Here is a 27,149-nt window from a genome sequence, read left to right on the forward strand (position 1 = left end):
TGGACATCACAGATGGAAAGAAGTATTTCCAATTTAGCCCCCATGTCACTTCCCTATTCTCTTCAGTCATACCCTAGTAAAGGGAGGTCATAGACTTTAAGTCTCCAGGATCTGGACTTTTGGTTGAGAGATGAGTACGTGTGAAAGAGAATAGAGCAAAACTCAGAGAAAGAACCTCAAGAATGCAGTTACTTCCCCTGGTAGAGAAGCAGCCCCCCGCCCTGCCCCCCGCCCCATCCCCTGACCCCTGGTGCAACCACCTCACCCTGTACTTGGATACAAAGCAAACTCATGATATACACATACATAGGGAGCCAACCGGGGGAGGCACCCATTTAACCTGTACTGGCGCTGAAGCTGGGTCTTGTAGAAATGGTCCCTTCGTTTCTGTAGGCTTTGCCGAAAGCGTCGTCCTGCTTGATTAAACAGCCAAAATCAGAATCAGCCCTTCAAAAGCGCCTGTCCCTTGACTCACACTGGCTCTTTGCCCAAGGTCCCTTCCCAAATCCTCATTCCCCACTACTCCCAGAATCTGTCGCCGTTCCCTCTGTGTGCACGTCACGGCTAGGGAACAAAACGCTCGCTTATAAAAGGATTTTTTTCTTTATTTCCATAATTTAGCGGAATCAACACAAAAACTGAATACTGTAAAGCAACAGAAAATGTTGTAACATCTTCAATTTCTCGGTCTTTGCTAAATAAGGCGACTACACTCTCTTCGGAAAGAAACAACCGGAGGTGGGAGGGAGGAGGAGACAGCCTGGTTTGGGGAACCTATGGGTCGATGCATCTCCCAGTACTCTCGGTCGTGTGGAACCCATTGTCGGTCCTTTCTGGGGCAGGAGGGCAATCCTGCATTACACGGGATATAGCACACGGCGAGTGTTGGTGCTAACCGGTATTCAGAAATTACAGGTCAGACCTGTTATACAGTTTGAAAAAGGAAACAAAAAGCATCATATCCACTGGTTTGCCTCAGAGATATCTCTAAATTCACGATTACTGCCTGTCTAAATTAAATTCCCCAGAACGTGGGAACAGGCTTGAATCAAATGGCCATTTTACTTTTGAGCTTTAGTCTATGGTTTCTTGATCATCCTCTAAATGCTTTCTCTTAGTAGCATAGATCTAAGATAATCCTAATGTTAATTGGACTAATAGGTAGTATACTACAGTGGGGATTCAGAAAGGACATGGGAATTAGGTTACAATTCACTGCCAGGGGAAAGGGGACAGCAGAGCCGGAGATCCTTCAGCTCTTGGGGTCTCATCACATTCCCAGTGTTACTAGAGAAAGGTACCAGAGCTCAAAATTAAGCCAGCTCTTCCCTTCTTTCCCCAATGCAACTTCTTCCCTACCCAATAATACTAAGGCTAAGAACTTTGGAAGATGGGGACACAGGAATCGAGCTGCCAACCAACATAAAAATGGACTCATGGGCAAAAGGGGGAAGAAAAGGAGAACTCAGTTGGAAAAGCCAAGATTAAAATATTTTACACCCAAATTGGACCAGTACAGAGAGACCCCCCAAAATTCCAAAGACAAACCTAAAAGAAGCCCCATCTTCCACCAGAGTGATGTTTGGATGCCTTTATGTGATATAAACAACATTGGTGATTTTCTGAAAGTATCCTCCCTGGCCATGCGTCACATCTCGTGCGGTGTGATCACTCCCCGGACTGTCCAGTTTAGAAAGCCCAGTGGGAGGTCAGACAGTTCATCAGGCCTGTGAGAACTACCACGTTAATTGTTAAATAGTATTCTCTACAAATATACAACATATAAAAACTGTTAAATATATAACTTTAGGATTTTCAAAATACATTTAATGATCTCTTTCAAACGAGTGTTACTTTTTTTTTCTTTAATTTGCTTTCTGGTGCTAAATGGTGCATCGGATGAGACAGAGGTCACAGGAGACCAAACATGCTCTTTGCAAATACGGGATTATCCAACTATCAAAAATGGAGCGGTAGAAGAGACATGTTTAACTGGTTAAAACGGAAAATGATTTTTAGTACGATCAAGTCAATCTAAGTACAGAGGGATAAAGGGGCCACGGCCACGGCCACGGCGCGGGTGGCTACACAGTGGCGGCGGCGAGTCTGTGTTCTGTGGAAGGAAGTCTGTTTGCGTGTTTCGAACATCGGCTACTGACTCTCCATGCTCTGTCTGCATTCTTTAGAGGCAACTTTTTCTTCGGGTGCAGTTCCTGCGACTAGCGACTGCAGTGTTCCCTCGGTAAAGACGCCTGCTGGACACCGACGGTCAGGCTGGCTCCCCGACAACAGGATTGATTCATTCATGTCTCTGCTCCCTCCCCCCACCCCGACCTCCCCTCTACAATTTACCCCAGATAACTTTAACAATAAGATTGTGTCCTCTTTAAAATAGATTTTGCTCTTTGGTCTATTGTATATACTGAAAGTATAAGAAAATAAAAGCGACTCAGACAGTCCAGGGCACGAGGAGGAGAGACTCTCTCTTGCGCCTGAGTGTCCCCCATAGACAAAACAGTCTTCTCTAAGGCTGGCTGGACTCTTCTCTGCAGGCGCCTCCTCTCATTGAACCATGTGGGTCACATTGAGTCCAGCAGCTGAGTGGACCCCGGGGATGGGCGCTCACCATGGACCGGGTATTGCTAATGCCCAAGCATCTCTTTGCTCTCTCTGGTCCCTAGTTCGGTGCTCCTTGGATGGCTGGACAGACTTCAGCGCATGGCGTCGGTCGGAGAATGAGGCTGTCTTTGATGAGATACAGAGAAACAGACGGTGGAGGGGAGGGACATACAACGGGCGATGATCCACGGTGGGAGGAACTTGACTAAGGTGAGGAGCTCATGCGGAGCCTAAAGCCGTCGTCCCCAGGAGATCAGGCGCTCTCTCGCTCATGCTGCAGCTGTCAGGAGACCTGCGGATGGACAAAATGGGAATATGTCAGCCCTTGGTTCCGGGACCACCCTACATAGGAGGACACGGGTCCTGCCACCTTAGGGCAAGAAAATGTGGGGCCAGATGAGGGCGTAAGATCCCAGATCATCCACCTCAAAAGGCAGCAAATGGAGACCTGAAGGGGACTGGAGAGTGTGCCTGCTCTAGCTGTCTCATCTTCCAGATGGGAAAGCTGAGGCTCAATGAAGGGAAGGGACTTACCTGAGATCCCACTGAATAGACAGGGGTCCACCCTGCCCCCTTACTGGGAAGGCATCAGAGCCCCAAATTCACAGGCCCAGTTGGTAGCAGAGAATAACAATGATAACAACAACGGAAAAGGGAGTATGCATTTATATGGCTGCTAAGTGCCTTTTGCACTTAGTATCTCATTTGAGCCTTAAAACAACCATGGGAGGTAGGTGCTATTATTAGTATTCTTTTCTTCCCATTTTAGAATTGCGAAAGTGAGGCAGAGGCAAAGTGATTTGTTCAGGGTCACATAGAGTTCAGCCCCCCTTCACTCCTGGTCCTTCACTCAATGGACTGCGTAACCATTGGGTATGGCTAGGCATGCTCACACTCAGTAATACATGTAGAGGGGTTCTCCATCTTTTGGGTGTATCTAGCCCCTTAGGCAATGAGGCCTATAGACCCATTCTCAGGGATGCACATTTTTAAATGCTGTAAATAAAATATATATTGTGGACATAAGGTGTAGAATATTCTTGATCCAAAAAATTGGTTTTACCAACCAACCGCTTCCCTTAGAAGTGGGAAGGATACCATGGACCCTTGAGTTCTTCTATGTTTTAAACCTTTGGGAGGGAACAAATACTTTGTTGACACATATCTGACATCCTTGTTGGACACTGAATCCCTCTTGTAGAAGGGACTCTGTTCTCCATATCCTGGGGACCCCATAGACAGGAACCATATCTAACGCTGGTTTCAGGGGTTTCTTTGGAGTTATTCCTGGGTGTGGGCAATGAGTAGTCAGAAAGTGAGAAAAGAAAGCCTGCTCTTTCAACTCTTCCCACCCTTTTTGGGTTCAAGACTTCCTGGATGAGTCTAGGTGTGTGGGAGCCCATAGCTGGAACCCAATGTGCGATCAGGACACTTTGGCAAATAGGGGACTTCAGCATACATTTCCTTCAGAGTTTGCCAGGAGACTCCATGCCTACAAAAGGGTGTGGAGATTCTAATATTCAGAGCTATAATGTAGCATAAAAAACAAAAACAACAATGAATGTGGATGAAATACCTACTGTGTGCTTGGTGCTGGAGCAAAGACAGGGTTTCGACAAGATCCAGGGTGTTTCAAAAATCATAGTGCAGGTTCAAGCTTTAAGCAGTTTACATCTGCACTATGACTATTAGGACACCTTGTAGTTTCATAGCATAGGAAGCTCCCCAAAGCAGGCCAGCAACTGCTTTGTGATTTGTAGGCTTTGAGCTATGCAGGGGTCCTGACTCTCCCATGAGGTCAGAGGCAGGATGGGAAGCTGTGATTTTCCATTCCTTTTTTTGGCCCCTGCTCATCACTCACCATGCTGCCTCTTATGGTCACATGACTGTGTCCACCTTACCTGCTCTGGGCCCTTTATAGGAGGAGGGCAGGGGGCAGCTAGGTGGTGCAGTGGATAGAGCACCGGCCCTGGATTCAGGAAGACCTGAGTTCAAATCTGGCCTCAGACACTTAATAATTACTAGCTGTGTGACCCTGGGCAAGTCACTTAACCCCAATTGCCTCACCAAAAAAAAAAAAAGATGGCGGAGGAGGGCAGGCCTTGTACTTCAGAAATGGTACAGAGCCAGGCAACAGACAGAGCTCTCGAGTCCGAGAACCTGCCTTTGAATTTCAGCTCTGTGGCCTTGGATCAGTCCCTATTTCTTTTGGGCCTTGGTTTCCTGACCTGTACAATGGGCAGATCAGACTTAATATTTCCATACCAATCTAAGTCTCTGATCAATGATCCCCCACTGGCATGGTTCCCCTGTTGAAGGAAGGGTACTACACCCATTAGGTGTTGACCTGAGGCTTAGCCAGGCGTCATCAGATCTGTCCTTGGGTGATAGTTCACCTGAACTCTATACCTTTAGTTTCCCTCATCAGAAATAGCTTCCCTGCTCCTGGTCCCAAAGGTTTCCCCAGAGCTTCCAACAAGACAGAAGGCAAAAGGACAAGACCTGAGTCCTGGGGCAATGGAGGATAGTGAAGGAGGTGAAGCCTGCACTCTCCTCCTAGCAAACTGCTACAGAGATGTGAGCTGTGATTATTAAAATAATATGATCATTATAGTAACAGTAATAATGAGTGATGAGAACTGAGGAGCCCACAAGCGGGAGAGTAGTCTCAAAGTCTGGCAGATCCTTGTCTGTCCTGATCTGTTACATCCTGGCCCCATGACTCTGGGAAAGTCCCTGAGGCACTGGAGTGGGGGGGGGGGGGCGGTGTATAGGCAGCTCCCAAAGGCACAAAATGTTTGAAATGCTAACCTGCCCTGATAGAAGGTGCTTCCTCCCCAGTATGCTTTTGGAGTCAGGCACCCAGACCACAGTGAATGAATGAATGAATGAATGAATGAATGAATGAATGAATGAATGAATGAATGAATGAACGAATGAATGAACAAACAAAAAAATAAAACCCTTTGGATTTCAGGTGCTTCATCCATAATACCAAGAGGGAAAAGGTGGCTCACAGTGAATGTGAGACATTAAAGAGTTTTGTCTGGAATTCTCCAAATGCTGTAGAAGATCTATTATTAATGTTATTACCCGGTCTTCGACCCCTATAACCCTGACATGCGCTGTTCTCAGGCCCCTCCCAGCCCTGACATCCCCTGTTCTCAGGCTCCTGCCAACGTTGACAACCTGTTTTGTAAGGTCCCTCCCATTCTTCTAGGTTGTCAGAACCCCTCTTAGCTCTGACAATCACCTTGCCAGCGTCCACACAACTTCTCACTTTCTGTGTTTCAAGGTCTTTATTAACAATTGTAAATATTCTGACTCTACAAAGATGAATGGGCACACTTCATACACATAACAAATGCTACCATATACACGTAACACACGTGCTATACTTAGCTTATGGCCAATAATTAGGAGATGAAAACTCTGGAGGCTCCCAACTGAAGAGTAGTTAGAGAGAAAGAAGAGAACCTCACAGTGGCAGATTCTCTCCCTCCCTCCCTCCCTCCTTTTCTCCATCAATCTAGTCCTCCCTCCCTCCCCCCTCTCCTCTTTTCTCTTCCCTCCCTCGCTTCTATTTCCTTTCTCTCTGACTCTGTGTCTCTTCCTCTTCCTCCTTTTCCTCTTCCTCCTCTTCCTCCTCTCCCCCCCTCTTTTCTTTCCTTCTTCTCTGTCTCTGTCTCTCCTTGTTTCTGTCTCTGTCTTACTCTTGTTTCCTCAAAACCTTTTGTAACACGCAACCATCATGTTCTTCATTTCAAGGACAGCTTTTATCTGAAGAGATCAAAGCCCTTTACAAAATGGACCTAGCCATGAATATGATTAAAGGCTTGGGAATGGAGGCTCTGAAGGAAGCTCTCAGAAAGGGGCTTCATTTCCCCCTGGGAGGCAAAGCCACGAGGTGACTTGGGACTCCTATTTTCAGGATAAAATAGCCCAGACTCCAGAGAAGGTAGCTCAGATAAGGAAGGCATTCCTGCCCAATTTCTGTGGCAGCAGCCCATGGGTGGGTGATAATGAATGTCTCTATTTCAGCCCCTTTTCTCAGGGAGTCAGTCAAGCAATGGGCTATTATTAAACACCTACAATGTGCCAAGCACTGTGCTAAGCCCTGTACATACAAAGAGAGGCAAAAGACAGTCCCTGCCTTCAAGGAGCTCCCATTCTAATTGGGGAGACAACATGCCAATACCTCTGTACAAATAATCTCCCCGGTAAGTTGGCAACAAACAACCGAGGGAAGGCAGTGGAAGTAAGAGGGCTTGGGAAGGGCTTCTAGGAAAGGCCTCTTTGTTTCTGACATGGATTGGTTCTTTCCTCCTGCTGCCATTTAGAAGCCCCTACTTTGTGTCTGTCGGAGAACCAAGGGCTTGGGAAGGGTGCTTGGGGATCAACTCATCCAACCTATTCAGAGAGGCTAGTGCCTTACTTGGCAGAACCTGGAATTGAAGCCAATTGTTCTGCGAGCAATGGTCAGGGACCAACACAATAGGTCCCTGGGTGGGGTTCCGCCATGGGGATTTCTTCCACAAAACCCTTCTACAATGTATGGCAGAATCATAGATTGGAAGCTCCAATGGGCTTGAGGAGAGGTCTCCTTCACCTTCCTCTATACTTAGGTACAGAGACTAGCTGACGTGTCAGATGCAAAACTTCATTATTCCTGGTTCTGAGTTCAGTATTTTTATCTACTGACCCCAACAGCTTTTATCTCACATGTTTTTGCTTAGGTGGGCAAACATCATGGCATGGATTTTTTTGCTACATTATATTACTATTTAAAATTCCTAGTAGTACATAAAATACTTAATGGTAAAATTCTATCCCTTAGTAGAGTGCCGAGCATACTTAATTAATACTCGTAGAGTGATTAAAAAGAACTTTCATGACTATGGCCCCTGCCTAGAGTTTACAGTCTAGTTAGAGACAATGACCATGTTCAAAGTTAAATAATACCACAAGAGCAAGCCCAAGGAGGAATGAGACAAGGGCAGAAAGACTGGAACACACATGAATGCTTTCAGAAAGCCAGAGGAAGTGGGATGGCATTTCCAAATGGGCTCACCTGGGAGGGCTTCATGGACTGCAGATTTATAGGCTCAGAGTCAGAGAGACCTTGAAGGCCTTAGGTCCAACCCATCCAGGAATCCTGTCTCTCCTTGGAGACCCCAGTGACAGGGAGCTCATCCACATGAGGACATTCTTTAGAGTCAATTTCCTCTCAATCAGACTTCTCCAGATGCTGAATGGGCTGCTCTGAGAAGCTGGGTATGGAGTCAGGAAATCCCAAGTTCAAATCCTGACTCAGATGCTGGTGAGCTGTGTGACCCTAAGCAAGTCACCTCATCTCTGTGGGCCTTAATTTCTTCATCTGCAAAATGGGAATAACAGTAGCACCTACTTTGCATTGTTGCTGTGAGGCACAGATGGGACAATGCATATAAATTCCCTGTCAATCTTGAAGTTCCTCATACATAGTAGCTAGTATTGTCATTATTAATATTATTGTTATTAGGAATTATTATTGCTGTTGTCTCAATTGGACTAGTTGGACTCTGGGCTTGCTTCCGACCTCAAGGGTCCACAATTCTGGAAGGCTCCTTTGTACCTCAGAGGTAGAGGTACAGTACAGAGTTCCTGCCACCTGTCGGCTGGCTCCTCCTACACTGCCACGCTTCTGCCCAGATTCCCAGCAAAGGAAACTGGCTCTGTCTCACCAGGGAACAGAGAAGCCAGACATTCCAGGACCGAAAGAGTCCATGGGGAGCCACTCTGATATCATGGCTCCCCCTCGATGGACTTCTGGCTTGTTTCCTGTATGTGGTTTCTTGCCTAATTCTTTCTAGCCCAATCCTATAAGAGGGAAGATGGAGACTGGATTAGTCGCTTGTCTTGGGGATCTGCAGCCTCAGGCCCTGCCTGACAACTTCTAGCCCCTCCAGGGTCTGGGCTGACCTTGATGGATGCTCCCTTGCCTACTGCCCCCATTTCCTAGAGAATAATGGAAGGCTCGGTGAGCCTGGGTGAGTATACACACAAAGTACCCAAGTTTTCTTGACAAACCCTTGCCTTATTGACATCAAAGAGACTGGAGGAATTGGGGGCCATCCCAGGTTCTTCTTTGGAGCCAGAAAAACCCACCCCACATTAAAATGCTCTGAGCTTAAGCGGAAGTGGTTCTTCTTATCCTTCGCCTGATCCTTAGATGTGTCAACCATGTATAATTGCCTTTTACACCAAGGTTCGCTTCTTCAGTGTTCTCTTCAAAGGAGGCAAAGGGAGCTCAGACAGAAGCTGCCAACAGATGCCAGGTTACAAGCAAGCTTGGAGCTCCAGGGACGGGATCAGACACCTCCAGGTTGGGTTGCTCCTGTCTCCTCTGTAAAGAGGTTGTAGCATGACGGTAGCTTCCAGGCCAAAGTCAACAACCCTGGCATCCCGGAATGAGCAGCACAGTGGGGGATGGGGGGAGGGGAGGAGGGAAGGATGGATCAGAGGCAGGACAAGTCAGCAGCACAAGGCCTGAATATTTATTCCCCAATGCTTATTAAAAGCCGACTCCAGAGACATGGATTCCATGAAAATAAGAATGAATTATCTCTATTCCCCAGTCATTCATGAAGAACCTACCATGTGGATAACAACAGGCAAAGGGACCACAGGGCTGTCATTTCTCAGGGCTAGTATACTCCTCTGCCTTAGCAGTGTTCTGGGTGTGCTTTGAGATCTCATCCCCCCACAGCTAGCCTGGTGATGAACCCTTCCTGACAGTCCTTGGACATGGGAAGAAGAATCTGTGAGCAGATTCCTGCTCCCTTTCTATCAAAGCTCGTGTTCCACTAGCAGAGCCTTCGAGAGTCAGCATCACATCAAGCCATAGGAAGGCATTGTGCATGGTAGGGCTATAGAGAGAGAGGGCCCTTTTCAGCTTCAGAGTGTTTTCTGATCTATTATCTCATTTGATCTTTACAATAGCTTGGTAAGGTAGCCAAAACAGCTACCATCATCCCTGTTTTTCAGATAAGGAAACTGAGGCACAGCAACTCTGTGGCAGAGAAGAGTCAAAGCCAGATCCCCTGAAGCTTCCTTGGTGCATTGCGGTATCTGGGGGACACACAGTCAGGAACACTTTCTGAAGCTGCTTGATTCACTGACTGCAACAACACACCTAGAGTCAGGTGACCTGGGATCTTGTCCTGTCTCTGCTGATTCTCTGAGTGACCTGGGACAAGTCACTTTCTTTGGCAGAGCCTCAGTTTCTTGCAACTCCATACCTCACTAGGATTTGATTAGGAAAGTTGTGTGTGTGTGTGTGTGTGTGTGTGTGTTTAATCATATAACTGTGAGATTCTGTTAATGGGAAAACCCGGGTTCAAGTCCCAATTTCTTACTAATGATGTGGCAAGCTAAATCACTGAAAAAGTTAAAATACACCATAGGGTTTTATATTTACTAAGTATTATCTTTGCACAGGAGAAGATCGTGACAAAACTGACTATAATATACAACATTATGCGAGTGTTACAGAGAATGGCAAAGTATTCTAGGAGGTCTAAGGGGAAAGGCCTTTATAAAGTGAGGGCAATCCACTAAAGCTTCCTGGAGGAGGTGGCATTTAAATTGGGTTTTAAAGGAGGAACAGGAATGGAGATGGAATAGTTGGGGAGGAGTGGGCGGGTGGGCTAGATGGTGCCAGATGGAGGTGAGCGTTGAATGTCAGGCAAATATTGAAACTTAACTAGGAAACACAAAAGGGAATATTCCTATTTCTCTGTGGAGAAAATAAGAAGCAGCAGCAACTGGTAAGTGCCTATATCTCACAGGGTTCCCGTGATATTAAATTGAAATAATGTTGGAAAATCACTTTGACAACTTTATAGTGTCTCATAAATGTCAGTTATTGTTACTGTTGTCATTGTTATTGTTTTATTTTTTTAAATTGCGCCAGTCACATAATTAACAGTGAACACCCACCTTAAGCTTCCCTAGGAACCCAAAGGGACATAGAAAACCATAGATTCAGTCCCCAGACACAAGACTTTTGAATCCTCTCATACAAACAAAGCATTGAAAAGGATTGGCACCAGGGGGAGTTGGGGGAGGAAGAGAGACAGAGACAGAAACAGAGACAGAGACCAAGCATACCACCACCAAGCTGTGAAGGACCCAGCCTGGATATTTAGCATATGTGGGATGTTGGGTGAGCCACCCCTCCATAGCAAGCCTTGATTTCTTTATTTTTTCCTCTGACAAATCAGGATACTAATTTTTATCCTACATACACTGCAGATTATTTTTTCTTTTCTTTTTTTTTTTTGTGGGGCAATGAGGGTTAAGTGACTTGCCCAGTGTCACACAGCTAGTATCAAGTGTCTGAGGCGAGATTTGAACTCAGGTCCTCCTGAATCCAGGGCCGGTGGCTTATCCACTGTGCCACCTAGCTGCCCCACTGCAGGGTTATTTTGGATCAGACTCAGAGCTAGAAAAAGACTGAGAAGGCCACCAACCTAATGCCTCCCCATCTGCCTTTCCATTTGACAGATAACAAAACTGAGAGCAAAAGAAGTTATTCAAGTGGTCCTAAGTCACACTGCTGGGATTTGAAACCTGACCATCTGATGCCAAATCCAGCACCTGATGAGCAGTTCCCTTTAGCATGCCCCTCACCCAGAGTTCATCAAGGTTCTGATTGTATTTGGAGATCTCCAGTGTTGGGCATCCCCCTTCCTCTGAAGACAACTTTGGAATTTTCTCATTGATAGCAAGTTCCCTCCCCTGCCCTACATACCTCAGAGCAGGAAAGTGCCTGCCACTGTCCCCTCTCCCTGTTCCCCACTACTCCTGTTTTTACTCTCTGAGGCCAAGCAAAAATGTGCTTTCCCCTGCCCCTAAGAACAGCCCTTGAGACAGTGGAAGGCAGAGCCCCTCTGCCCCCTGGCACAATCCCTTCTCTTCAGCCAGAGCTGTAACCAGTTGGGAAGTCTGTCTCTCTTCCTCCACAAACATGATAATAGTGGTGGCGATAACCATTTTACAGGGGGAAACTGAGTCTCAGTGAAATGAGGTCACTTGCTCAAGGTCCCACAGCTCAGAAATGAAGTGAGATCATCTTCCAGGCTCCTGTCTCCTTTCATAGCTAAGTGATTTCCTACAGTCTTAGCTCACATTGTTGCAGTCCTTATAGATACCGCACTTTTCTTTGAGGTTTCCAAGCATCTTTGGGAACACCCATCATTGGCCTCTTCCAGCAAATGGGCAAACTCAAGCCTGGAGGGTTCACCTCTAAAGGACCATGGCCAGGAGCTTGGAATACACACCAGGGCATGACACCAATGTCAGGCCTCTTCCTACCAGGGAAACTGGTTAGGATTTCCATTTTACTGCTAAATAGAGTCCCTGCTATCCCTGCTCCACCCTACCCTACAGGGCTCAAGGGACTTGCTTCTTCTGGGGCAGCACAGAGAGCAGCACCCAGATCTCCTGAGATCCAGGGCCAGGATTTTCCCGTGTGCATTGTGGATTCTTCCCTGGGATCTCACCAACCAAGGGTGAAGAACGGAATGGCCTTGGATCCTTCTCTGGCAGAGAAGAGAATGCCCAGGGTCAGTAACATAGTGAATTTTTCCTTTGTGTGGCTTAGTATCCTCCTCTTTAAAATTTGGAACAGGACTAAATGATTTGTAAAACATCTGCTATCTCTGGCATTCCATGTTCTAACCACCCCCTGCCCCGCTGCCCCCAGACATTCCCTGTTGTAAGCCACCCCTCCCTCACAGTTCTGCCATTCTTATTCTAAGAGTCTCCAGAAATGTTAGCATTGGACTGAGCATCCCTCCTAGCTGGCTCCTGACTGGGCAGTCCCTTCCACAGAAAGTCAGACATCTACCTTGTGTGTGCCTTCAGGGTTCACCTTGGCTCCTGAAGACCTACCTGTCATGTCCTGAAGGGAGATTGGATTGCAGACCCATTGGCCTGCCTAGTCTGCTAGTCCTCCTTCTGCAGTGCCACCACCTTGATCCATGGGCTAGAGCCAGGGAGCCTCCCATCTGCAGCACACTGGGCAAGAGCCATCTTGAGCCACAGCTTTGTCTGTCGGGGGTGGCTGCTATCCCAGGTGCTGCTAGACACTTTTCTGATCTTTTGCCACATAATCCAAAGAGCATAGGCTTCTACCAATGCCCTAGACAGACGTTAGTAAGGGTACTGTCACCCCATGGCTTATCATGAGGAATTAGCATCAGCCGGTAGGTGGTGCAGTGGATAGAGCACTAGCCCTGAAGTTGGGAGGGCCTGAGTTCAAATCTGACATCAGACATTACCAACTTCGTGACCCTGGGCAAGTCACTTAACCGCAATTGACTTAAACTTCCAGGATCATCTCTGTTCATCTTGACATATATCTTGTCACTGGACTCAGGTGGCTCTGGAGGAAAGTGAGGCTGGAAACCTTGCACAACTTTCCCTCACTGAAATTCAATTTACTGCAAGTCATGACATTACCTCCCAATATCATGGTCCTCTTCGAGATGAAGGACAAACAACAACAACAACAACAACAACAATCATGGGAAATGGGGCCCTGCCCATTGATCTCCAAAACTCATGCAAAATACGCAGTAGTCATGGGCTTCCTTGGGATAGAGTGACCTCCCCATCACTGCTAGGCCAGGAGCTTGGGATGCTGGGGATTATGGAACTTGTAGTTAGGAAGAAGCTTAGAGCTCACCTTCATTTTTTTTGAGGGACAATGGGGGTTAAGTGACTTGCCCAGGGTCACACAGCTAGTAAGTGTTAAGTGTCTGAGGCCGGATTTGAACTCAGGTCCTCCTGACTCCAGGGCCAGTGCTCTATCCACGGCGCCACCTAGCTGCCCCGCTCACCTTCATTTTACAGAGAAGAAACCAAGGAAGGGCAGTGACTCACTTGGGATCACATAGGTAGCGAGTAGTGAAGGCTGCATTTGAAGTCAGGGCTTCGCATTCTAAATGTCCAGCTGATACTACCAGACCCTGCTGCCTCTGGGTATTATAGAGGACATTCCTGTATAGGTATGGGCGACAGAAGATATTCAAATGTATGGCCTTCCAGGTCTGAAAGCCAGTGGTTCTAGCCAGATTAAATCAAATTCTCTATAGAATATAAAAAGCTACTGTCTGTCTTCCCTCCATAACAACTGTGTATTCCTTTATTATTTTCCATTTATTCTATATATATATATATATTATGTATGATAGATATGTATGCGTTTATTATGTATATGTACATACATTATGTGTGTATGTATATCTATTGTGTGTGTGTGTGTGTGTGTGTGTGTGTAAACTGTCCCCCTACTTAGAATATAAACTTCTTGAAGACAGGGATTATTTTGTTCTTTGTACTTAATATTCCCATTACTTAGTATAGTGCTTGGAGTATACTGGATGCTTAATAAACAAATAGATGTGGATCAAATAATTAGCCAGCAAGAGAAAGAGCAGGATTGAAATGAAACCCACTGCTAACTATTTGAGACAAAGATACTTGCAGGCATTTGTCCTCACCCTGGTGAGCTCTACCAGAACTGTTAGACATTCATGGATCCAATTCTCACTTATTAAAACACAGACTGTGTGCCCCTTCCAGAGCCAAGGTGTCCTGGTTAATGTTTAAAACTCATATCTTCAAGTATGCATGATCCACGTCAAAGTCTGGTGGGTCTTATTAACAATTAAAAAAGACCTAGAGCATCTCTGTGTAGCCATTTGCTGATTTTCAAGTTTTAGATGTTTTCAGTGACAAATATCAATTAGCTTTTGGTAGCTGGCTCTGGATAATCTGGCTTGGGATCCTCTGATAACTCCCATCCCCAGCATCATGTTAATGTTTCCAACCATCCCATCAGGTCCCTGGAATGTGAACTATTATTCTTATACCAAAGAGTATGAAGCTGGATCTCAGAGAAGTTAAATGCTTTGCCCCAGGCCACACAGCAATGGAGAGGTAGAGGCTGGACCTTGGGCACAGCAGGTCTAATGCTGACAGGGACCTTAGGGAGTACCTGGTATAAAGCCCTCATTTAAAAAGAATTGCAAGGTTCTCAAGGGTTAGGTACGTTGGAAGACTTCAAATGTCACTGAAATATTAGCTGACAACAAGAATAATGGTAGAGGCAGCTCTGTGGGGTGGACAAAGAGCAGGCTTGGGGGTCAGAAAAATGGGGCTCATCTAACTACTGGCTGTGAGGCCAGGGGCAAGTCATTTAATTCTCGCCCTGCTCAGGGAGCTCTCTAGGATGTTAAGTTGCAAAGCAGGGACCAGTTTGCATAGGCAGAGAGAGGAGCTTCATACCTGGATGCAATCTCAAGTCTATAAAATGCCACCCCCTCCACTATCACCATTGCTTTGTCCCAGGGTTACTCAGAATGACATAAGCAGCAAAACCCAGATTCTTCTGAAAGAATACTCTAAATCCAGCCTTGAAATCAGGTCTCCTGAAAAGAAGCTTCTTCCCTTTTCTTTTCTTTTCTTTTTTCTCTTCTCTTCTCTTCTCTTCTCTTCTCTTCTCTTCTCTTCTCTTCTCTTCTCTTCTCTTCTCTTCTCTTCTCTTCTCTTCTCTTCTCTTCTCTTCTCTTCTCTTCTCTTCTTTGTGGGGCAATAAGGGTTAAGTGACTTGCCCAGGGTTACACAGCTACTAAGTGTCAATTGTCTGAGGTTCGATTTGATCTCAAGTCCTCCTAAATCCAGGGCCAGTGCTTTATCCACTGCACCACCTAGCTGCCCCCTAAGAAGCTTCTTCCCATGTAAAGAAAGAACTATTAGTTCAGATCTTCCTCTGTGGGGTCCCCCCTTTCAGACGAGGAACTGGGTGAGGCCCCTGCACAGGTATCCCCATTGGAAAGAAGCTAGTCTCTGCCAGGCAACAGCCTGCAACCACAGTAACAAAGAGGTCCAGCTCCTCCCTCTCTGAATTCTCAGCTCCAACCCAGGCTAAGCACACCCCTATGGTTGGCTTCCCCCATCTCCTGAGGAGACGGAGGTCAATTTCCTTAGCTCCCCACTCACAGCTTCTTCAAATCAACCCCTGCTTCTCCTTCCCTGGGTAGGCAAAGGTACAGGGATCGATTAACATTCTCCTTAAAAGTACATTGTAGGCCTCCACAAGCTGCCTTCAAATGACCTGCCCAGGTTTGTCTATGGAGTGCTCTGTGATCTCACCCAACTGGAAAACTTTCTGTGCCCAAATAGACCTAGAATGTTTCTAACCCCTTGCCTCAGCCTGCCCTGTTCCTTCTCCCGAGATGTTTTCCTTTGTGTACCCCGTCCAGTTGTAGAATTGCCCCATATCTCTCAAAGTCCTTTCATGTCCATGTGAAATACCATATATCCTGGACGCTTTCTAAGAGCCCCCTTGCCCTCAGCCAGGAATGACCTGTGCCCACCTAGCTAAGATGTCCAGTGTCCTGTGCTTAGCACCTGGGCTGAAAAGATGGAAAAGAGCACTCAGATCTCTCCCACTAGCTTACAGTCTGGCGGCGGGGGGAAGCTCCACAACTGTGACAACTGCACTAAGCCCTTTCCTTCTTTGTCCTCACACTTGCATGTGTGTGACCCATGGGAGTATCCTTATGGATTATCTTCTCCTTACTAGACCGGGAGGTCTATGAGGGCCGGGGAGCTGACATTTCTACCTTGCATCACCCCCGGAATCTGACCCAGGCCTCAGGACACATCCTCTGTGGGGGCCATTCTGCAAATGGGCTGAGGAACTGGCTTCCTGGCTCTGTCCAGTCTCTGGCCTGGGCCTGGCCATTGACTCTGGCCATCCCCCATGGCTGAAAGGCTCTCCCTCTTTTGCCCAGATGGCTGACCGACCTTGTTTCCTTTCAGCCCCAACTAAAACCCCATCTTCTCCAGAAATCCCTCCCCAATCCCTCTTTTGCCAGTACTCTCTCTCTCCCTCTTAAAATCCTTTCCTACTTATCCCTTGCATAGCTTTTTACACGCGCGCGCGCGCGCGCGCGCACACACACACACACACACACACACACACACGTTTGCAGGTTGTCTCCCCATAAGACTGGAATCTTCCTGAGGACAGAGACCACCTTTTGGCTCTTGGTAGCCTCGGCACTCAGCACCATGCCTGACACAGTCATAGGTGCTTGATAAAAGTTTGCTGACTGATGAAATTCTTCATACGCTAAATCTCCTCTCCTCTGGTTTCTCCTCTTTTAGTCTAATGAATGCCCCCCTGCATTACCCCGTGCACCTAGAACAAAGTAGGAAGGAAGGTATCTCATAGTTGTTTGCTGGACTAATGATTCTGTCAGAGAGAGAAAGGCCTTCCCAGAGAAGTGAAGGTGTAACTGGGTGACCTCTGGAATTTCGGTCAGCTCTGGGTGCACTGAAGGTTCCTCATTCCCAATTAGAGATGTTACCAAGGCACGTGCCTGTCCCCTGGAGCTCAATACAGAGTGTCTAGAGTACAGCTCCATTCCCTACCCAACCTCTCCTTTAGCTACATCTGGTCTCTGTGAGATTATTGTTGATATTCTCAGCACAAAGCTATGCAAGCTTATTGTACACCCATCTACCCACTTAAAATTTCATAAAATGGGAAGAGATGAGAGCGTCCCCAGGAACAAAGCGAAGGAGGAACTATAGAATGAGAAAGAAAAGAGGATTATGGAGCAGCCATGTGGGGTTCAAGAGGGAATATCAACTGTGCTGGCTTCCAAGGGCCCAGTCTAAGGACCCAGGATGATAAATAAGAAATTGCATCCTACTCACACATCATCCACTTAGGCACATGCGTTTGCACACACACCAACATGCACACCTGGTTTAGGCTCCAGGAAGCCCAATACATTATTATTTGTCTTAGTCAGAAAGGAAGCTCACAGGGCCTGACTTCAGTGTATGGTACAGCCTTCAACACAGTTCCTTAATAAATACTAGTGCTGTAGCCATGGGTCAGTGGGGAGCACTTGGCAGCTCTTCGAACCTTTGATGTCCAAAGCACAATCATTTAAAGACCTGCTCATGTTTCATGGACAACTTTAAAACACATCCTTTTTGGAAGTCATTCTGTGAATGTGCTGCCTGAACTCTGCCCATCCTTAATCTTCCCTTCTGCTTCTTGATTCCACTAGTCACGTGCATGTTTTATAGAGAATATGAAAGGGGAATGATAGAAATGGAGTGAGAGGGAGGAAGGAGGAAGGGAAGGGAAGAAGAAAGAGAGGGAAGACAGAGAGAGAAAGGAAGAGAGGGAAGAAATATGGATTGAAGAGGATAAAGAAGGGACAACTGAAGGAAAAGATTGTGGAATGGAGGGAAGAGAAAAGGAAGGAAGGTATGTATGGAGGGGGGAAGAAGGAAGAAGAGAAGACTGAAAAGTAAAAAAAGGGAAGAAGGAAGACAAAATGGGAGGGAAGGAAATGAATAAAGGAAGAAGATAGGTGAGAAGGGAAGAAGGAGGGAAATGAGAGAGGGAAGAAAGGAGGTAGGAAGGAAGTGTTTTGGGGACACAGTTTTGTGCAATTGGTGGGGGCTGGGCTACAGCAGATATCAGTTTTGACCCTTCTCCCTCCTAGATTATCTGTGCTTTCTTGAGGATTCTTGGGTCCTCAGGGTAATATTCCAGGCCTGCTTCTAGTCCTTGGTCCTGGAGTTGGTTCTGGCTACTGTAGCTCCCAGAAAGAATCAAGGACTGCTTCCAATGTCACTGACTCCACCCAAGATATGCCTCCTTCCTTCTCACTTTCTATTGCTGCTATGCAGGTTCTCATTGCTGTTGCTCCTTTCCTTGCTTCCCTCATACAAGGAGACAATAGTAGTCTTGGCTAATTTGTATATGTCTACCTCTTTTGTTTCTCAGTCCTATGGATCCTACTCAAAAGACAGCTGAGAAAAACATCTTCCCTTCTCCGTCTCAACCATATGTTCCCATTCTTTACTCAAAGTTGAGGCAGGAAGGCTGAATTCTATTGGCTTCTTACTGCCTCATCATGTATTCTGCCTCCCAATTTCACCTTCACCATAAAGTCCTTTGAAATTAGGGGAAAACAAAAAAAAATACCTCTTAGTATTTTCCTTATTGACTCTCATCATTTTACACACCCTAGTTCAACCCATCCCCAAAGCGAAATCCTTTCTACAATGTCATCAGTAAATAGTTATCCAGTCTCTGAAGACTTCCAGTGATGGAGAAGCAACCACCTTCCAACACCACCCATTCCACTTTGTGGGCAGCTCTAATTATGATGTCATTTTTCCTCATTTCAGGCCAATGATATCTGCTGGATATCTGGGACTCCTCTGTAAAATGGGGATAATCTTACTTCCGTCCAACAAGGAATGTTGAAGTCCCTACTGTGTGCCAGTCCCTATGCTAGCTGCTAGAGATACAAGTCAAAACCAAAAGAGCCTGGTCCTGAAGAAACCATGCTCTAGACATGTATACTACTTGCACTCCCTTTCACAGAGTTCTTTTGACTATGATATTTTGTAAAGCTGAAGGCATTCTAGATGTGAGAGCTCTCTTTATAAAACAGATCCAGAATCAATGTGCATTGGCAGATTCAGAGGGAAGGTGCATTTCAGTAATATAAATTCTGTTTGTTTGCCAAGTACCCCTCTTATGAAATCAAAGAGAGATTTCCACACATCAAGCTCCCTGTTCCACAAAGCAGAGAAGTTTGCTTCAGGATTGATAAGGGGGTTAGGGGAAAGCTGCTGGCCTCACCAGGAAGTTCATTTTTCTCTTTTCCTCACCTGGGAGTTCCCAGTGCAGCTGACGTCCTCCCCACGTCCCAAGGAAGCTGATCTTAATCATCAAAATGCCTCCCATTTTCTCAGCATTGAAGGCATGTTAAGGGCTCAATTCCCCACACCAGCCCTGGGGAGACATACAGGGCCAAGATTATTTGTATTATGTTACAAGCACTGTGTTACAGAGCAGTTAAGTAAGTAGAGGACTACACAGGGGGCCACCAATCCCATGTCCTGTAAATGAGGAAGCTAAGACAAGCCCATTTCTTCTGCTTCTAAGTCCATTCCCACTCTGCCATGCCACGTGCTCACAGTTCTCAGATGTCTAGAACCCTGTTTATTTATTATCCCCCCCCACTCCCCCTTCCCCCCCCCCCAGTGAAATCTCAACTCGCACATTCACTACCTGGCTTGAAGCTACCATCTCAGGCTTAGGCACTCCCCATCATAAAGACTCTGTGTTCCAGCCAAACTGATGCTGTCACTGCTCCTCACCATGACACCCAGTCTCTCATCTCTGTGTCTTTTCAGCGGCTGGATCCTCTAGAGAAAAGGCCTCCCTCTTCACTTGGAAGCTCCAGCTTCCTTCAAGAATCACCTCCATGTGGGGGCAGCTAGGTGGCGCAGTGGATAAAGCACAGGCCCTGGATTCAGGAGGACCTGAGTTCAAATTTGACCTCAGACACTTGACACTTCCTAGCTGTGTGAACCTGGGCAAGTCACTTACCCCTCATTGCCCCACCAAAAAAAAAAAAAAAAAGGAATCACCTCAATGCATTTGTCTTCATTTGAATGGGGACTCCCTCAGAATAGGGCTGGCTTGGCTTGGTCTTGGACTCCCTAATTTCTAGCACAGCCCTTGGCACAGAAGGGCAATTCAATAAAGGCTTGTGGATTGTTAGGCAAGGTCTCCCTCATTATGACAGTTTCCCAAATTGTCTAGCATGCCACATTGCCTATGGTAAGCACATTTTCATTAGAATTCGAGTGTGGAAAGAACATTGGATTTGAAGTCTGCCTGGCACAGCCTCTCACCATCACAAGAACCCTCAGAAGCCAATTTTGGTCCAACCTGTACTGCAGCAGAAATCCCTTACCAGTGTCTGACATTGGAGTGAAGACCACCAATGAGCTGGTCTGAATGCCATCTCTGTTGTTTACTGCTACCTGTGGGATCTTGGGCAAGACACATTCTTGTTCTATGGGCTTCATTTTCTTCTGAGAAATAAGGGAGTTGAACTAGAGCAGGGCTTCTTAAATTTTTTCCTTCTCGAGAACCCTTTTTGCTCAAGAAATATAGGTATATAAAATAGGTATATAAATCAAACATTTGCTGCCAAATTTTTTGTGACCCTCACATTCAGATACGTGATTGCATATCAGGTCATGGCCCCCAGTTTAAGAAGTTTGAACTAGAGGACAATAAGCCAAGAGGTGTAAGGGACTTACATGTTCATTTAGTCTGCCACCTCATTTTACAGATGAGGAACTGAGGTCAACAGGGGGGAAGGACTTTTCAAGGTCACACAATTCATCCATACCAGGTCTAGAATGGGAACCCTGGTCCTTCGATGGAGAATCCAGCTCCCTCTCCACTGGACCACACTGATTTCGAAGGCTTGAACATTCTCGCTTTTATTCTCAGGGTTTTGTGATCCTAAGAACGTTCCCAGAATTTCAGAGCAAAGGGGATTTTCAGTGGTCACCTATTCTAACCCATACCTTCAGCCCCCTGGTCAGCTCGTTGCCACTCAGCAGTCAATGCTTAAGATGGAAAGTCCTTTACTAAGAAAAACAGAGCATTTTCTTTTCATTCAATAATCTTAGCTTCAGCAAAAAGCCCATTCTAATGAGATAATGTTCTAGAGTTCTTCGAAAGACAGCCTATTGTTCACAGAAACACTTTTTTATAGTAGCAAAGAATTGGAAACAGAGGAGATGCCCAATGATACAGATATGGCTGAACAAGTTATGGATCACATGGATATAATGGAATATTATGACTCTGGGAGAAACAGTAAATTTGATAAAGGCAGAGAAGCCTCAGACAACTTTTACCAACTGATAAAGAGAAGGAAGCCTAATGAAGAAGGCAGCAGAATGGCCACCACAATGGCAATGAATGCCATGTAATTATAATGGCCAAGCTTCATTCCTAGAGACTCCAGAGGAAGTAGACCTCCTTTTTCTCTTAGCAGAGGTAGGGCATTATGGATGTGGAATATTGCATACACTGTCAGACCCAGATGATATCAGTCAGTCAGCATTGCTTAAGTGCTTACTATGTACTAGGCATTATGCTAAGTGCTACAGAGACAACGAAAAGGAAGACAGTCCCAGCTCTCAAGGAGAAGACAACAACTAGGTACAAATAAGATATAAACAGGATAAATTGGAAACAGTCAACAGAGGGAATGTACAAGAATTAAGGGAGATAGGAAAGTTTTGCCAAGTTAATTTTTTCCCCTAAAATAATTCCAACAAACAAAATAAAAACTTTGTTCTAAGGGAAGGCTTACTATTAGAAGGATAAGGGATATGTTCATAGTGGAAAATGTTGTATAAGAACTAAAGATGTTAATCAAAATGAGAATTTAAAACTCAGTGAAGCCTGAAGAAAAGAATTTGGATGCTCTGATGACTCTTATTTTTGTTGATGCTCCCACCAATGCAGGTCATGATTCTTCCACTCTGCCTCAACTCCAGCAGCAAGACTTGATGAATTACTGAGGCTAATGATTTCAAGCTGTGTCCAGCCTTCCTGGGTGAAGCAACCCACACATGAGCAGGCAGGTTTTCAAGGGCTAGCTGTATCATCATCAGCTGTCAGGGTTGGGGAATAGAGATTATCCTCATTTTAAAAATGAGGAAACTGATGATCAGAAGGGAGCAGACCACCCTCCTTTTGAAAAAGCTGCATCTTGGGAGCCTTTCCCACTGCCACCTCCAGGATCATGGGGTCCAAGCAGATGAAGGGAAGAGATCACAGGTCTTAGGAATGATTCTCCCTCTCCAGAATGTTCAGATTCAACCTCTTGGATAAGAGTCTCTGCTCTGTGCATTGGCCACAGGGCTTCAGAGGCCTTTTTCTCTCATTTATTTTTCTTTTCCTCTTTGTCTTTCATTTTCTTTTCATAGGTCATTGTTTTGACCTGCCCTCTGTCCATATCTCACTCTCCCTTGTGTCAGTTATTTGTATACCTGTGCTTCTCTATCATGTCTCTTGCCTGTCCCAGACAGGAAGATGATCATAGCACCAAAACACATATACTGGTTTGGTTTCTTAACCTCCTGACCAGGCTGCCTGCACCATGGTCTTCTCTTCCTGCCAACAACTTACACCAATAGCTTGGGATACCTGGGCTCTGGTCGGTGAATATTCTTCTCTTGTCTGGTGCTACCAAGCCACCTCCCATGTATCCCCATAGCACACTATCATGCATCATCCATTTTCTTCCCACCTTTGAATACTACTTCTGAGAGGAGAAATTAAGTCATCCCTGAAGAGGTCATGTCAGACAACTGTCCTTTGATGTCAGTTGCCATTTCCTCTAACTTCTTTTTTTTTCAGGGCAATTGGGGTTAAATGACTTGCCCAGGGTCACACAGCTAGTAAGTGTTGTGTCTGAGGCTGAATTTGAACTCAGGTCCTCCTGAATCCAGGGCCGGTGCTCTATCCACTGCACCACCTAGCTGCCCTTTTCTCTAACTTCTATGTCTAACTCCTCTCTTCTTATCAATCACCAATAGTTGTTGTCTTCCCCAATTAGAATGCAGACTCCCAGAGGGCAAGAACCATCCAGCTTTTCTAATATTTGTATCCTCAACATTGAGCAGAGTGTCAAGACATGTAGTAAATGCTCAAGAGTGCTTTTTCATTCATTCATTCATTTATTTTTCAGGATTGAAAAGTATTTAGCCTCCCCCCCCCCTGAGCCTGCTGCTTCTATCTGTATGTTGGTGATGCCTAATACGGTTCTCTGCATGAAGGAAACTCTTAATAATTTTTTTAAAGTGATTGAATCAATAGGTATAGTTGCTGAGTGCTTTAGGCAGGAAGACAAACATAGCACAAACCCATCAAATCAGTGGTTTGTTTTCCTTAATTTTCAGACCTGGGGCATGGGGAGGATAAGAAGAATACCCTGGTTAAGAAGGACATTATTTTGCAGAGATGTGTGAGCACTCCCACTGCTATACAGAAGAGGAATGGGGGGATGAGACTGCTTATGGGCTTAGGGTGCAATTTTAACAGATGGCAGAGAGAACACACGACTATTCAGTTCTGGCTGTGCTACAGTCTTCTCTGTCAAGAATGATCCTTGGACTGAAAAGAGGAGGACAAAATGGCTACAAGGGAACCAAAGACCTAGAGAGGTGAAAAAACATGAAGAATTCACATTGTTGATCTCAATAAGTTGAAGTCTCCTGGCCTTAGTAAATTACATGCCAGGGTAATGAAAGAATTTATTGCCAGTAATAATTTCTATGCAATCGAGAAAATGGGAGAGGTGCTAGAAGCCGCTGCCTCAATTTACAAAAAAAAGAGAAAAAATTGAATTTAATTGCTGGCTGGTAGTGTTGACTGTCAATTCTTAAAACACATTATTATGGGGAGTAGATTGTGAGAGCCCACAAAAAGAAGAGATAACGGGGTGGGATTAGATGGTCTTTAAGTTTTCTTTCAACTCCAAGTTCCTTGAGCTTTTAATCCTAGGTGATCACTAATAACCAATATGGGTTCTCCAAGACCAAGTCACAGACACATAATATCATAGGAAGGAATCTCCAATAGCATTTAATTAACATCTTCCATTTTACAGAAGGAAAAAAAAACAGGTTTGGAGAAGTTAGCAACTTGTACAAGGTCACAACACTAACAAACTTATTTCAATTAAATTTTAGACAGAGTGAAAAAATTGGAAGGTCAGAGGAATATCACAGACAGAATAGATATGTATTACTGAAAGGCATCTGTCGAGGTGTTTCATGGTTTCCTCATGGGAGAGATGATGCTATAGTTAGGTAGGTTTGAAACTATGAAACCCAAAGAGTAATGATTAATGGATCGATGTCAGCCTGGAAAGAGGTCTCTAGCAGGGTACCTCCAGGGACCTGTCCTTGGTTCTGAGCTATTCAACATTTTTTATCAATGACTCGCATGAAGGCATAGATGACATGCTTATCACATTTGTGGATGGCAGAAAGCTGCAAGGGATAACAAATATAGCGGATGATAGAACTAGCATCTAAAAATAGGTTGGCAGGCAGGAATGATGGGCTGAATTGAATGAAATCAAATTTAAGAGGAATAAATGTGAAATCTTACTTAAGAATAGGGGCAGCAGAAAGTTTAGTGGGCCTAAAGAGGAGAGGCTTATTGCATTCAGTATAAAGAGCACCAGGCTTAGAATCTCAGGCTGGTGTTTCATCTGGTCAAAGTTTTACCTGGCAGATTTCCCCCAAAGTGGTTGCTTAGCATGTGGTTTGAGTCATTTCAATTCAACAGACATCCAATAAATGTACACGCAACTAGGTTCACCACTGGAGATGGCAAGACAAAGGATAGCAAGTCCTGATTGATAGATTAGGCACTATTCCACTTACTCATGTATGGGACTAATAGCTCTCTTGGTCTCAGTTTCCTTATCTGCAAAATGAGATGCTAGGAATTAATGATCTCCCCTATTCTAAATGTGTGTTGACTTCTGAAACTCACCCCCACTCCCCGTCTGAGATTTCTGTGAAGAAGGCTCCTTTATGATTGGGGGCAGAGAAAATATCTTGAAACAGGGAAGAAAAGGGAACAAACATTTATATAGCACCAACCGTATACCATGTACTGTGCTAAGTGCTGTACAATTATCCCATTTAATTTTCAAAACAACCCTAAGAAATGGGTGCTGTTATTATCCCTATTTTTACAGTTGAGGAAAGTGAGTTAAACTACAAATAAGTAACTTGTCCAGAGTCACAGTCAGTAACTGTCTGATGCTAGATTTGAACTCAGTTATTCCTGACTCCAATATATTCTTTAAGCACCCACCAAAATGATTGTCCTAAAGGGCAGATCCCCTGCCTGTCACCCTCTTCCTCATTCAATAAACTCCAGTTGTTCCCTGTTGCCTCCAGAAGCAAATACTAAATTCTCTTTTTGGCATCTAAAGCCCTTTAGAACCTGGTGACCTTTGCCCTTGACAGTCTACTCCGTAACACGTGCTCTTTCATCCAGTGACACTGGTCTCCTGGCTGTTCCATGAACAAGATGCTCTTTCTTTCAGCTTGGAACTATCCCCCATGTCTGCAATGGTCTCCCTCCTCTGTCCTGACTCCGGACCTCACTGGCTTCCTTTAGGTCCCAACTGAATTCCACCTTCTCCAGGAAGCCTTCCTTAACCCCTCTTCATTCTAGCATCTTCACTCAATGATTTCCTGTTTCAATAACCAAGCTTCCTTTGTGTATATGTGTTTGTATGTTGTCTCCTTCATTCGACTGTAAGATCCTGAGGACAGGGACTGTCTTTCTTTTTCTCTTTTTGTGTTCCCAGCACTTAGCCCAATGCCTGGCATAGGATGTACTTAAGAAATGTGGACTGATTCACTTCAGACACAATGCATTATCCACTGTCCCACCTAGTTGCCCCAGAGGAGGTGGCCTTTGATCTGGGCCTGAAAAGATTGCTAGACTTTCTAAAGTCTGGGACTAGAGGGAGAGCCTCCCAGAAAGAGGCAACTGAGTGACCACCGGTACGGAGGGGGAAAGGGCTGCCCACGTGTGCCAGCTGCAGCCAGTAGAGCAGTTGCACTGCATGGAGGCCTCAGGGAGAGCTCCTTTCCCCTTTCTGAGTCCTGGGCCCCTTTGGCAGGCAGGCTGGAAGTCTTTGGGCCCCTTCTCAGAATCAGGTTTTTAATTATGCATCCCTGCCATTATTGGAGTGGGCATAGCAGAGTAAAATGCACGGTAATAGAAAGGAATATAAAAAATAAAGAAAACCAATGACATTTAAATACAGTCATCAAAATATCAGGAAAAAATTGTCTTGGACTCCAGGCTTAGAACTTCTTGATGAGATGGTTCCTTTCAGGTTCTTTCTGAAAGTGAACTATAAGGCGATTATTTGAATGATCTTATGACTTTCTTGCTGGGCTAGTCCTGGGTGTTCATGCACAGTTTGGTCCTCAGAAACAGTAGAGCTAGGGGTATTTTTGAGGGTCATCAAGGTCTACCTTCTGCTATGGGGCAACACTACAAATAACCACCTTATTAGAGAGAATGAGGTTTTTTCTTTTTGAAGATAACTCTCTGAGGAAAGCTAGTCTTTGTTTCCATGCTTTTTTGTAGACTATTTTTTACCTAAATAATAAGTCAGTTTCTTCATCTGTAAAAACTGTCCCAACATCTTCTGAAATCTGGATTTCAAATAGTCCCTGCCAATTACCTTAAGCTCTTCTTCACTCTGCACATAGTTTAATTATCAATCAAGTTTTAAATAATGCAGAGAATCTCACAACATGGAGCAGAGCTAAAATACGCATTTCTCCCCTTTGCCGTAATCCACACATGCATGTTCAGCTTTGTTCAGTCCTCACCAGGGAAGCCCAGGCATCTTCATTTGGGGAAGAATGACACCCAACTTTGGAATGTTGAAAACGGTGGCACAAGGGAGCAGAAGAATCTGGGCCTCCATCTGATTAGCTCTGCATGTGGGCAGGGATGGTCATCTATATCACCCAGGAGACTGAGAAAAGGTTGCTCTTGGTATAAGGAT

At 45.3% G+C, this 27,149-nt stretch overlaps 1 protein-coding gene across 2 annotated transcripts in view; it reads right to left on the reverse strand.

Moving 5' to 3' along the window:
- Positions 1-584: 584 nt before the first annotated feature.
- Positions 585-27,149, reverse strand: part of TAFA5 (TAFA chemokine like family member 5) — a 546,604-nt gene continuing 520,039 nt past the window's right edge. For both annotated transcript variants that reach the window (XM_043967434.1, XM_043967433.1), the window contains exon 4: positions 585-2,911. In XM_043967434.1, coding sequence (XP_043823369.1) covers positions 2,903-2,911 — 9 coding nt within the window. In that variant the 3' untranslated portion in view covers positions 585-2,902. The remainder of the gene's footprint in view (positions 2,912-27,149) is intronic.

This window comes from Dromiciops gliroides, chromosome 5, assembly GCF_019393635.1.
Source record: "Dromiciops gliroides isolate mDroGli1 chromosome 5, mDroGli1.pri, whole genome shotgun sequence".
Taxonomy (NCBI): Eukaryota; Metazoa; Chordata; class Mammalia; order Microbiotheria; family Microbiotheriidae; genus Dromiciops; species Dromiciops gliroides.